A 14,794-nucleotide genomic window follows, 5' to 3' on the forward strand; every position below is an offset into this window, starting at 1 on the left:
TTCCCCCAAGCCGTAAGACTCTTGAACGCATCATAATTAAATTATCACCTCAACTCCCCCCAAAATGGATTAACTCGCTGGAATAAAAAAGACAATATAACATACATCCATAAACGTAGACGCATGTGAAAAAGTCCAATATATTTATCTGTACAGTAATCTATTTATTTATTTATATATATTTATTTATTTTATATACATATATATATATTTATATATTATTTATATATATTTATTTATTTATATATGCACCTTATTGCTTTTTTATCCTGCACTACCATGAGCTTATGTAACGAAATTTCGTTCTTATCTGTGCTGTAAAGTTCAAATTTGAATGACAAGGACATTTAAAAAAAAAAAAAAAAAAAAATTTGAATGACAATAAAAAGGAAGTCTAGTTTAGTCTAGTCTAGTAACATAATGCAAGTTCAAACCAGGCAATATTGGGACCCTAAGTAGAATTATATTTGGGAAAAAAATATTTTCACACTTTATTTATGTGAAACGAATCTTGTATAAACTAAATAGGGAACCTTAGCAAATCGCAGGGCCCTACACAGAGCGTGAGATCTATGTATAACAGGGCTATTCAACTAAATTGGTTTGTGGTCCACATTTCCAGAGAGCCAAGGACCAGGGATGCGGATTTGTCTCTTCCCTATTATTCTTAGTTTGTATATACCTGAGAATCTGCTGTTTTAAGGACCTGCTGCAAAAATCTAGTAAATATCATCTATTTAAGGGGTTCTTAACATTTTGGACCTCGGGGCCTAACTTTTCCACTACAGATGGGCCCGTTGCCCATTGAAATATTAACAATGAATTAGTAATGTTACTCTTGATTTTAATCATACTCAGTAAGTATATCTAACTTACTTACAGTTTACAGTACCATTTTGTCAAATGGTGTGAAACCATGTGTTAATCACTAAACTTAGGCCAGGCTGATTAAAAATATAAGTACTAACCAAATATACTACATAAGAAAATAATCATATATACACTGAACAAAAATATAAAGACAGCACTTTTGTTTTTGCTCCCAGTTTTCATAAGTTGAACTCACCTAAAACGTTTTACTATCCACACAAAAGACTTATTCCTCTCAAATGTTGTTCATAAATCTGTCTAAATCTGTGTTAGTGAGCATTTCTTCTTTACCAAGATAATCCATCCCACCTCACAGGTGTGGGATATTAAGATGCTGATTAAACAGCATGTTTATTGCAAAGGTGGGCTTTAGGCTGCCCACAATAAAAGGCCACTCTGAAATGTGCAGTTTTATCAAGCAGCACAATGCCACAGATGTGCCACAACTATGAGTGTTTCGTAAAGCACCAACACGGCGAGTCTAAATCAAAGAAATCAAATATGAGCAAAAGCTAAAAGAGTTAAACTTTTGCCAAAAGCAGCAATCAAAAATTAAGCTTTCAACATCTATAGTTCAAAGTCAATCAAAGTTTATTTATATAGCCCTTAATCACAAGCGTCTCAAAGGGCTGCACAAGCCACAACATCTTCTGCTCAGATCCCACATCAGAGCAAGAAAAAACTCAACCCAATGGTCACAATGAGAAACCTCGCAGGTGACCACAGATGTGGGGACCCCTCCTGGGTGACCGGTGCAATGGATGTCGAGTGGATCTAGTTAATAGTGTGAGAGTCCAGTTCATAGTGGGGAAAGCAGGGGATCATCTTGAATGGAGACAAGTCAGCAGCGCAGAGACGTTCTCAACTGATGCACAGAGGAGTGGTCCCGACTTTGAACAGCTATTGCATCATCTGTGCAGGAAAGGGGGCCAGAGCAGAAAATAAAAAAGGCGGCAGATCAACTGGTCGAAAAGGGGGGTCTATTTAAAGGCTAGAGTATACAAATGAGTTATATTTTGTTAGTTATATTTTGATAAAAATGGGAAAAACAGGCATACTTATAATCGGCGCGAGCTACAAACATTACTGTAGACCAGTGGTTCTTAACCTTGTTGGAGGTACCGAACCCCACCAGTTTCATATGCGCATTCACCAAACCCTTCTTTAGTGAAAAATAAAATGTTTTTTTTTTTTTCCAAATTCAAGACAAAGTTATATGTTTTTGGTAACACTTTAGTATGGGGAACATATTCTAAGTAACAAAGACTTAATTTAGAGTTATTTGGTTAGGGTTAGGGTTAGGCGGTTAGGACCAGGGTTAGAGGGTTAGAGTTATAATAAGGCCATGCCGAAAAAGGCATTAATAAGTACTTAATAATGACTAGTTAAGAGCCAATATGTTACTAATTTGCATGTTAATAAGCAACTAATTAATGGTGAATATGTTCCCCATACTAAAGTGTTACCATGTTTTTTTTACTGGTGCACAAAATGAACCGTGCATGAACATCACCTTGTTGAAACAACAAAACCAACACAGTGCATAAACTCACAACAAATTACACACCTGCAAATCAGTGTGACTTCTGCTGCTGTAATACGCCGATGGGGCTTGCGGGCTTGTGCACGCCAGCTTTCTTAGACTCTTATTTTGTTAGCGCAGGCAGGATAGAGCAGCGCTTGTATTGTGAAGACAGGAACTATGTGGTCAGTCTTTAGGCTTTTGACAGGAGGTGTGGTTGAAATAAAAACTGTTTCTCGCCTCCCTGACGGTCTTTTTTTCCTGCACACTGAGCTCGCAACAGCCAGCGTCATCTCACAAGACCCTCGGGTGCCGTGAATGTCAATCAAGTGACGAAAGTGACGTCATAGTGAAGATTTCTGATCGCTAATTTTTAGGACTATTTTTTCAACGCCTGGTTGGCGATCGACTGACACACCCTCCGCAATCGACCGGTAGCTCGCGATCGACGTAATGGGCACCCCTGGTCTATTGTGATTGGTTGTTTGTCTATATCCATCCATATTCTACCGCTTGTCCCTCTCGGGGTCGCAAGGGTGCTGGAGCCTATCCCAGCTGCATTTGGGCGGAAGGCGGTGTACACCCTGGACAAATCGCCACCTCATCACAGCGTATACTTGGTCTATATGTGCCATGTAATTGACTGGTGACCTGTCCATGGTATAACCCTCACCTTGCCTTGGATAGGCTCCAGCTCACCCGTGTTTTTCTTTAAACCTAAAGGAGGACTAAAACTTTATTAGAACATTCACAACACAATCATTTTCCAAAAAAGGGAATTGCATTTGTTTATTTCAGAAGGGCAACTTTTGTTGGGTTTGTTGTCTTTGAAGATGTGTTTGTGTGTACTGTATGCATGCACATCCTTTGATATAAACTAATATTTGTATTTTTATATTAACAATAATTTTTCAATGTCAGTGTGTTATATTCCAGATGCTAGTAATATATTTTCTTCCTGCTGTGTTTTGTTTGTATTTTAAGACAACGTTTTCTCTCGGGAAGATTTCTGCGGAGAAAAAAAATAATAACACAAATGTGTCTCTCTTTCCTTAGTCTGATGTCATCCAGAAGATACTACTTTGAGATTCTGCACAAGCAGGATGACAAGGGTTCGGATCATGTGGAAGTTGGGGTAAGTGCACATACGATGAATGTTTTTGGCTTCAGGAGTCATTTTTTCACACTAATAAGAGCTTGTCTTGTGATGCATTTGCTTTGTAAACAAGCATTTTGCTCTCTGTGACACTTTTCTGTACACAAGTGAGGGATTAAATTGTGTGTTTGACTTATTTCCCCCAGAAAGTCATCTAATCAAATCTTTTAGGAATGATTGCAACCTGTGTTTGTTTCTAAAGTGATGAGTTTGAACTTTTCTCCATCGCATCTCCTGGCTAGTCATTTCATACCTCATTGTTTATTTTTCCTCCCTGCGTATCATCGTTCACCTATAGTGTTCATTTTTCCATTTTGCTCCAGCTCTCCTCTGCACCACTTCTCGACTGTAGCAGTAGTGGTGTTCTTTCTGTGCCTCAGGCAAAAAGCTTAGAGATGAGAGGTTCTTCATTTCAAGCTAAAGTTTCAAATACCTGGAGTCATGCGTGCTCGGACTTTGAGTGGGAGTGTGCATGACGACGATAAAAAGAGATCAGTGCTGTACTGAATATTTTTACAGCCTTAGGTTATCATCGCCATGGTGACTTGTATTACTGGGGCTGCTTTTTTCTTCCACAGAGCTTCAGTGTCTCCTTTGTGCTTTTGCTTCTTTAGCAATTGTTTTTGACTCGATACTTCTTGCTTTACTTTTGTCCTTTCATTGCATATTGTTAGCTAATTTTGCCTGTTTACATTTAAGTGTCATATATTGTGGTATTTGACACATTACCTATTAGCATGCTAACATTAGCAAGCTAGCTTTTTTTAAATCTAATTTTACTGGTATACATTTGAGTCATATATTTTGGTACTTGACATATTTGAATTCTTAGCATGTTAACATTAACATGCCATATTTGTTAACTAATTTTACTGGTATAAACCTCAGTCCTATATTTTGGTACTTGACACATACTAACTATTAGCATGTTATTGTTAATGGTGATGTTGTCAGGGCAGCGGAAATATTCACAAGTAACCACCATGTGCAAGGGGGAGGCCCACGGGGTTTGAGAACGTCTCACGATGCCTACCAGCTGCCTTGTATGTGTCCGTGGGGGGAAGCAGGCCGACATGTGAACCGGTATTCACCAGGAAACGTCTCCTTTGAGATGCCTATCATTCACAATCCTTATGTAAGACAAGAACACATATGTTTTTCTTTTTTAATGCATTCTAAATATTAAAAAAAATGCGATCAAAAGTCAGCTTACAATGGAGCCTTTGGGAGTCGCTCTAGTCTGCCTATAAAGCCCTAAAAAACATTGAAACACCTTCATTGAGGTGTTATCTATATACACATGATATAAGTAGAGATGTCCGATAATATTGGCCTGCCGATATTATCGGCCGATAAATGCGTTAAAATGTAATATCGGAAATTATCGGTATCGTTTTTTTTTCCTTTTTTGTTTTTTTTTCTTTTTTTAATTAAATCAACATAAAAAACACAAGATGCACTTACAATTAGTGCACCAACCCAAAAAACCAACCCAAAAAACCTCCCTCCCCCATTCACACAAAGGGGTTGTTTCTTTCTGTTATTAATATTCTGGTTCCTACATTATATATCAATACAGTCTGCAGGGATACAGTCCGTAAGCACACATGATTGTGCGTGCTGCTGGTCCACTAATAGTACTAACCTTTAACAGTTAATTTTACTAATTTTCATTAATTACTAGTTTCTATGTAACTGTATTTATATTGTTTTACTTTCTTTTTTATTCAAGAAAATGTTTTTAATTTATTTATCTAATTTTATTTTATTTTTTTTTTTTAAAAGTACCTTATCTTCACCATACCAGGTTGTCCAAATTAGGCATAATAATGTGTTAATTCCACGTATTTTTCGGACTATAAGTCGCTCCGGAGTATACGTCGCACCGGCCGAAAATGCACAATAAAGAAGAAAAAAAACATATACGTCGCACTGGAGTATAAGTCACATTTTTGGGGGAAATTTATTTGATAAAATCCAACACCAAGAATAGACATTAGAAAGGCAATTTAAAATAAATAAAGAATAGTGAACAACAGGCTGAATAAGTGTACGTTATATGAGGCATAAATAACCAACTGAGAATGTGCCTGGTATGTTAACGCAACACATCATGGTAAGAGTCATTCAAATAACTATAACATATAGAACATGCTAAACGTTTACCAAACAATCTGTCACTCCCAATTGCTAAATCCGATGAAATCTTCCGCCACGGTGTCGCTCCTGGTATGCGCCGCTAGCGTCCATTCTTTCTGCTGCTCGATCGCCGTTTTCTGGTGCATATTTCACTACGTCCAGCTTGTAATCTGCAGTATATGATTTCCTTTTCGGTGCCATTTTAGTTCAGTCCTTCTCAGTTTTTATAAGTTACCGCCAATGTTGCTGTGATCTATTTTAATAGCTCCGGCAGTAGCGTGTAGCATATAGCAGTTAGCATTCCAAAACCCACAATGCACTTCTGCCATGACCCGCCCCCGCCGAATTCTTATTGGTTGGCGTGTGAGTGACGATTGCTGACGTGTGTGTGACAATTGCGGACATTTTCTTCGTCGCTCACGCGAATGAGATAAATAATATTATTTGATATTTTTCGGTAATATGTTAATAATTTCACACATAAGTCGCTCCGGAGTATACGTCACACCCACGGCCAAACTATGAAAAAAACCTCGACTTATAGTCCGAAAAATACGGTATATATGGGTTGATATCGGTATCGGTTGATATCGGTATCGGTAATTAAAGAGTTGGACAATATCGGAATATCGGATATCGGCAAAAAGCCATTATCGGACATCCCTAGATATAAGTATGTATAATATAGTAACAGGCACATTAATAGTATTTTAAATGTACGTATTTTGCTCATGTAAAGCATACATGGAGCATTAATTCCAAGGTTTGCTTTTTTCACTCCTGGCAGACTTCATGAGAACCAACAAGCATAATGAAACATCACTTACTGTACAATGTCTGCTGTCATTTGGATGCTGACTGATGGAATCTTTTTTATAGTCCCACTTAAATAAAAAATGACTCATAATCTGCACGAGGAAAAAGGAGGGTGTCGTTCCCGCCATTTCCAGCTGTAAATTGTCTGTCAAAGTGTACCAACTTGTCGGATTACGTCCTCATCCTTCTACTATCCAGGTGGGAGGTATGATTTAAATTCTAGAATAAACTTCCAGGGAAGCGAGGAATCATGTCAGCCATTCAGCCACAAAAACTACTGCTATACAACTTGGTCTCATACCTCAGAGAATACCCTGAAGCCACTAAAGTCTCTCTTCAAGAGAACACTAAAAATTCTAGACAAAAAGCCTATAAAGTATCATTATTGTAACATTTTAAGTAAGTATAATATTTTGGATTTAGATAATTATCAGACATTCATGGTTGTTTGCCTCATCTTTAGAGTTCTAAATAAACTTGCTCCCACTCCCTTGATAGATTTTATTAATAAAAAAAATAGCAGTCAAGTAAGCACCAGAGCAGTGACCAGAGGGGACTGCAACGTACAAAGACGCAGGACTAAATTTGGCCAAATGGTGGCGTCTTTCAGAGGCATACAGTCATGGAACAGGCTGCCAGCCCATGTCAGAAACTGTGACACCTATTTAACATTTAAAACTGCACTGAAACAGTGGTTGAAAACTAATCAAACATGCACGCACAATTAGATTATTCACATGTTTTTTTTGTTTGTTGTTTGTTTTATTTTATAATTGTTTTTGGGGGTTTTTGTCCGTGGTCTTTGCTTAGGGTATGCTTGTAATGTGTAATGTTTTGTGGTTTATGTATTATTTTGTATCATGTCCTGTTGAATGTTTACTGTATTAATCTTCCTTAGGACAAAGGAAGAAAATTAGCTATTGTGCTAACTCCGGCATATTTACATTGTTGCTCTATGTTGATGAGTATGCATTGTCCTAATTCAAATAAACAAATAAATAAATGTCGAAATAGGCACACAAAGTCGTGATCACGGCGCCGCTGTAAATAGTTTGTCTGCGTTAGCGCTTATAATAACAACATCACTAAAACTTGGTTAATATTCAAGTCACGAAATGTAGATGGAGTATTGTTGGCGGTTTATGGATGTTTTTTTTTATTGGGTTTTATGGCGGAATAGAGGACCTTCCATTTAGTAAGCAGACTTGTATTTACTTTTACTTTCGAGTTAAAATGCAAAACAAAAATACATCCGTCGTCATGTCTTTCATAATGATTGTGAACGATAGGCAGAATTCCCCAAAAAAGTTCAGGTCCCCTTTAGAGTATCTCAAATATTGGCCTTATTGCAAATTGTTTTCTGATATATGAGAACTTTTTCAAGCCACACTGTTGAGTGTCATTCACTTCAGCTATTTATGAGAGTGAAGCATGGAATAAGCCTCCTAATACAAAGCCCTCCCTGCTATCTACGAGGCCATCAAAGTGGTTTATACTCGTCGAAACTATTAAATGTAAGTTACAAAGGTCACTACCATTGTGTGTGTGTTTACGTTGCACTTTGTTATTACGGCCCCCTTGTGAGATTTAACAGAGAATACATTTCACACCTCTACAAAAATAGCAGATTTATTGCAACTGGCCCACAACAGCAAAAGCACAGGGCTCACATAAATCCACACTAAGGCAGGCGCTCATTTGTTGTGGAGCAGAGCTTGGATGCACAGCTTTTCGTTGTTGTATGCCAGGCTGTGATTGTGCGGTCAAAGGTGGGCTGTTCCTGCAGGAAAGTGTTTGTTTTGCAGCTAAGAAAAAGAATACACAGGTGCAGCCTTACCTTTGAGAATATAATGAAACCGTGTTATTCCAAGGTTGGCCCATTTCTTCTCTTTGTGTGAACGAAAATGGGAGAGCAGATGCAAGAAGGGAGAAGATAAGCAGCATTCAAACATCGGGAAAAAGCTGGTTAAGCATAGTATTGGCATACTTGCCAACCCTCCCGCATTTTCCGGGAGACTCACGAAATTCAGCGCCTCTCCCGAAAACCTCCCGGGACAAATTTTCTCCCGAAATTCAGGCGGAGCTGGAGGCCACGCCCCCTCCAGCTCCATGCGGACCTGAGTGACGTGTTGACAGCCTGTTCTCATGTCCGCTTTCCCACAATATAAACAGCGTGCCTGCCCAATCACGTTATAACTGTAGAATGATGGAGGGCGAATTCTTGGTTTCTTATGTGGGTTTATTGTTAGGCAGTTTCATTAACGTCCTCCCAGCGCGGTAACAACACACAACAACAGCAGTCCCGTTTTCGTCTACCGTAAAGCAGTTTGTCTGCCGTAAACAGCAATGTTGTGACACTCTTAAACAGGACAATACTGCCATCTACTGTACATGCATATGTGACAATAACATCTAGGGCTTTTAGAGAGTGCAATGCACAACTGCTATACTATATATATATATGTATATATATATATATATATATATATATATATATAAAATGTAAAAAAAAAAGATATATATATATATATATATATATATATAGCTAGAATTCACTGAAAGTCAAGTATTTCATATATATATATATATATATGTATATATAAATATATATATATATATATACATATATATATATATATGAAATACTTGACTTGGTGAATTCTAGCTGTAAATATACTCCTCCCCTCTGATCCACTCAATGTTCCCACATCTGCGGTCCCCTCCAAGGTTTCTCATTGTCATCCCATTGGGTTGAGTTTTTTCTTGCCCTGATGTGAGATCTGAGCCGAGGATGTCGTTGTGGCTTGTGCAGCCCTTTGAGACACTCGTAATTTAGGGCTATATAAGTAAACTTTGATTGATTGATTGATTGATTGATTGATTGATTGATTGATTGATTGATTGATTGATACTATACCTGTACCGGTATATCATACAAGCCTAATCAGGATATATATCATATTGTGACAACCCTGTTGATGACAAAGCACATGTGATGATGACCTTAGAAGCATACTGTGTATGACTACAGTAATAAAAACAAAACATTGCACTAGCTCGGTAAAGCTTGTTTGGTAGAGTAGCCGTGCCAGCAACTTGAGGGTTCCAGGTTCGATCCCCGCTTCCGGCATCCTCGTCACTGCCGTTGTGTCCTTGGGCAAGACACTTTACCCACCTGCTCCCAGTACCACCCACACTGGCTTAAATGTAACTTAGATATTGGGTTTCACTATGTAAAAGCGCTTTGAGTCACTAGAGAAAAGCGCTATATAAATACAATTCACTTCACTATCAGAGGTGGCACGGTAAATGCATTGACTGTTTCCTGAGAGTGTATTTGCAGGCTTTGTAGTTTAGTGCAGAGACTCCACCAAGTTATTTGTTGGTGCAGCAGTGTTTGGAATTGTTTCATTTGCTATCTGGATCCTGTTGTCTGAGAAACTTGCCGACTTAATGGAACACGCCTGTGGTTATCAGCATAAAGTAAAGCAGTGGCCGTTAAATGGTCCCACTGAGAAAAAGAAAAGGAAAAGAGAAAAGTCGCAGCTTAATTAGTGGTGGCAGCAAAGGTGCGAGATTTAAATTCCGGATTTTAATGTTCGTCTTTTATCGCTCCTGCCAGGCCAAATGTCACACCGTCGACCAATTAATGAACATGCCACTGTACGCACACACTCCACTTCCACCCCACACTCACACACAGACCTACCGACATCTGCCTCGCATATTCCCGCCTCACCATAAATCAGTAAATGCTCTGTGCCACCTGGAGCCAGTCATTAAAGTATATCGTAAGTCTTTTCATTGTCAAAGTACGTTTGAGACTCCTTAGTTTTTAATCACTTTAATTCTGATCAAGTTCAACTTAAGTGCAGCAGCTGTCAAACATATGGATTTGCAATGCTCATGTGTCTTTGGCCCTTCAATAAACTTGACTTTGTAATCTCACTTTGTGCATCACACTCAACAGTTAAAAGAGAAGAAAACAGACATGTAAATATTTAGTCAAAAGGGATGTAAACAAGTTTTTTCTTATGATCGAGTTACAAGTGGGAATGCTTTTTTTAATGATGTATTTTGTATTTAAAGTTTAACCTGATGTATCAGATGCATTTGTGTGAATAAACTATTTTTTAAATATTTTTAGGTAATAAATTAAATGTATTAAATGTCAATATAAACCCCTGAGTATAAGAGAATAAAAAACAGATGCATTGTTTTTCAGTTTTATACTATAAAATCTCGTTAGTTAGTCTTAGCTTGAAGTAAAGCTGCAATGATTCATCAATTACATCGATTAATTTGATTAGAAAAAAGCATCGATTTCTTTATTGTTGCTTAAAAAAGTAAAATACATAGACATTGTTTCAGCAAGACTGCATCAATGGAACACATTCAATTGGCGCACCTATTAGTGGTGCAGCTTGCACTGCCAGCGATGTGGCCTGTGTGTGTGTGTGTGTGTGTGTGTGTGTGTGTGTGTGTGTGTGTGTGTGTGTGTGTGTGTGTGTGTGTGTGTGTGCGCGCGCGTGTGTGTGTGTGTGTGTGTGTGTGTGTGTGTGTGTGTGTGTGTGTGTGTGTGTGTGTGTGTGTGGCGGGAACAGCAGAGTGCCGATAACGAGAGATGGCTCAAAGAAAAACGACAAAGTGAACAGAGAGCCAAGGTCCCAGAGAATGTGAGGGAGAGGTTTTGTGATTTAAAAAAGTGAAAAATGCAATGTTTGCGCTATCAAACGGAGCTGACTTTTCACAAAAGCACTATCAGTGATGCAGCACATTACAAAAAAAGCTTCCTTCATTTTTAAAAGCAGCAAATAAGCAGAAACAAGGTAAAAGTCTATTTTAGTAGCTAACGCCATATGTTATGTTTGCCTTGCATTAGGGCTGGGCGATATGGATGAAAAAGCATATCTCGATATATTTTTACTTAAACTCGATATTCGATTTACATCTCGATTTATTTTCCGGTGAAAATATACATATAAAGATATTAATTTTTTAGCGATATTCAGTGAAATTGAAGTAAATGACAACTGTACTGTAAACAGTCAGTGGCACTTTTATTAACCCAGTTAGTCAAGATGGGTATTAACAGCACAGAAAATAAACTGTTTAAGTAGCACAGAATTACATAACATAAATAGAATAGAAACATATTCTTTCTACATAAGATAAATAACGTAGCTGTGCAAATAATACAAAATGTATCAAACTCAGATAAAAAAAATAATTTGTAGGTAGGCACTTTTTAATTCCCAGTCGACGATGTATTGGACTGTCACACACGTGCGGTTCTGGTCAGCGCCAAGTAAGTGACTTGACTTAATTTTGCGGCTGTGATCTTCCTCACTTCGGCATACATTTTTGGCAGAATTTCTCGTGCGAACTCGAGAACAGTTGCAACGTGGCAACTCGAGAACAGTTTTGATTTGGGCTTACATGGTAAACAACTCAAATGAATGCGTTATCCAGACGCATACATTTGTCCAAATGTGGCCAAGTAGACGCATTGTGGGTTTCCTGGACGTCGTCTACATCGCTAAAGGAAAAATCTAAAGAAGAGACTCTCTCTGCCATCTTCCACTAGTTTTTTAAATATGTAAATCGCCCGCTTGAATATTCTATTGTTCTTTTCTCCGTCTCTTTCGTCGTCATTTGGGATGTCTGTTGTGATTTCCCTACTTGGTTCAATGACCCGCCCTATCTTGCCTCTGATTGGCTCGTCCCTAATGTTTTGCCATAATCTCAACCAATCGTGACTCATCACAGTAAACAACCAACCAATCATGGATGTTCTTATACGTGCAAGCACGTCTTGGAAGGAGGAAGGGCAAGGGTTTAGTAGCCAATGGAGTTTTGCGAGGGAGTGAGAAGCAGGGGTGAACAAGGAACACAACAAATAAGCGATGTTTGGTCATTTTAGCATGAAATAAATTATATCGATATTACGATATTTTCTTCATTTATATCTTGTTTAAAAATATGTCGATATATCTTACAAACTCGATATATTGCCCAGCCCTAACTTGCATAACACATTTTTTATTCAGAGACGTGAGGAAATGTTAGCATTTACCATTCTGAATGTTGATGCTAACAAGTTGTTTGTCCAAAAATCAAACAACACTCATCCAATGAATACATTTTCAAAAGTGTACATGTTGAATTGTTAAGTACTTTGTGATGCAATTCATGATACTTTGTCAGTCTTTTAACTTGGTTCTCTACGTACTATCTATTACTTAGTTTGAGGCTACACATGTTTCTTTGTTTAGTTTTTTACTTTCTACCTTTTTTTTTTAAATATAAGTAATATAAAGTAATGCGTTTAGTTTTTTACTTTCTACCTTTTTTAAAATATAAGTAATATAAAGTAATGCGTTTAGTTTTTTACTTTCTACCTTTTTTTAAATATAAGTAGTGTAAAGTAATGCTCCCATTGTAAGAGTGCAATTTCAATGCTATGTGTATTTCTGAGAAGAAAAGTTAAAGATCATTAGAGAAGTCCCTATTTCAAACATTTTCCTTTTAAAAACTCGTTGGAGCTAGAAATTGTGTTTTCAAACACATTTTGTGATGGATTATTTGAACAAACTAATTGATGAATTACTCATTTACTATGATAATCGATAGCTGCAGCCCTAGTTTGAAGTATGTCATGATAAGAGTTCAAATCTATGCCATGGTATTGTTTTTTTTTTCATATTTCAGTATTAAATCAAGGTATTCCAACATGAAATGGGGGTAGTCTTTTTAAAACGTGAGCCAACTTGAGAGTTGTGGCGACTTGTCCAGGGTATATGCTGCCTTCCTCTCAAACCCCCATTCCTACCCCGAGAGGGGCAAGCGGTAGAAAATGAATACATGGATAGAGCAAACTGAGGGATGAAGAATCTCTACCTTTTTCTCCATATGATTGGTGCTCAGTTGTGATGCAAAACATGATACAACACAAATACCGTATTTTCGGAGTATAAGTCGCACCGGAGTATAAGTCGCACCGGCCGAAAATGCATAAAAAGAAGGAAAAAAAAACATATATAAGTCGCACTGGAGTATAAGTCGCATTTTTTGGGGAAATGTATTTGATAGAACCCAACACCAAGAATAGACATTTGAAAGGCAATTTTAAATAAATAAAGAATAGTGAACAACAGGCTGAATAAGTGTACGTTATATGACGCATAAATAACCAACTGAGAACGTGCCTGGTATTTTAACGTAACATATTATGGTAAGAGTCATTCAAATAACTATAACATATAGAACATGCTATACGTTTACCAAACAATCTGTCACTCCTAATCGCTAAATCCCATGAAATCTTATACGTCTAGTCTCTTACGTGAATGAGCTAAATAATATTATTTGATATTTTACGGTAATATGTTGATAATTTCACACATAAGTCGCTCCTGAGTATAAGTCGCACCCCCGGCCAAACTATGAAAAAAACTGCGACTTATAGTCCGAAAAATACGGTACTCAGTTTACCACTGGTGCAAAACCTCTCCAAACTCTGGTAAATGACAGAATTAAGATTTGAAGAGAAAAAAAGCTTTTCATGTAGGTGTGGATGGAGGATCAGAAATAAATTACATTAAAAGTAAACAAATACAAATAAAACTAAATACGGCACATCTTACAAATGACAGTGTTGCAGTTTGCTCTGGGCAACACAGTAACACAGTGGCTAGTGCTGGTGCCTCACAATAATAAGGTCCTGGGTTTGATTTTGGGGTCGGGGTTTTTCTGTGAGAAGCTTGCATGCTCTCCCTGTGACTGCGTGGGTTCCTTCTGCCTGCACCTGGGGATAGACTGACAGTCAACACTAAATTGTCCCTGGTGTGTGAATGTGAGTGTGAATGTTGTCTGTCTATCTGTGTTGGCCCTGTGATGAGGTGGCGACTTGTCCAGGGTGTACCCCGCCTTTCGCCTGAGTGCAGCTGGGATAGGCTCCAGCCCCCCCCCCCCCCCCCCCCCCCCCCCCACCACCTCGAAAAGGACAAGTGGTAGAAAATGTATGAATAATTTGCTCTGTGTTCAATGTTTTTTTAACTGTACCAGTTCCTAATACACCTAGTTCCAAATACATATACTCCGCTCGCTGAGCAATTCAGACTTTATCATGAAAAAAGCTGCTTTAAGCAGCATTTATGTCACTGCCTCTCTCATATCAGTGCACATTTCACGATTAGATGAAGATAATACTTTATCATAACACTGTTTGGTGTTTCCTCATAACCTGAAGCAGATCCCCACTCTGGCTGAGAGCTTGACTTAAAGGGGAA

General features: G+C 38.0%; 1 protein-coding gene across 1 annotated transcript in view; it reads left to right on the top strand.

Annotated features, from left to right (window-relative positions):
* Positions 1 to 14,794, top strand: part of b4galnt4a (beta-1,4-N-acetyl-galactosaminyl transferase 4a) — a 397,542-nt gene that overhangs the window by 338,979 nt on the left and 43,769 nt on the right. Inside the window, exon 8 of the mRNA XM_061970004.1 lies at positions 3,449 to 3,527. Coding sequence (XP_061825988.1) covers positions 3,449 to 3,527 — 79 coding nt within the window. The remainder of the gene's footprint in view (positions 1 to 3,448; positions 3,528 to 14,794) is intronic.

Source organism: Nerophis lumbriciformis, linkage group LG10 (genome assembly GCF_033978685.3).
Source record: "Nerophis lumbriciformis linkage group LG10, RoL_Nlum_v2.1, whole genome shotgun sequence".
In the NCBI taxonomy this organism is placed as follows: domain Eukaryota; kingdom Metazoa; phylum Chordata; class Actinopteri; order Syngnathiformes; family Syngnathidae; genus Nerophis; species Nerophis lumbriciformis.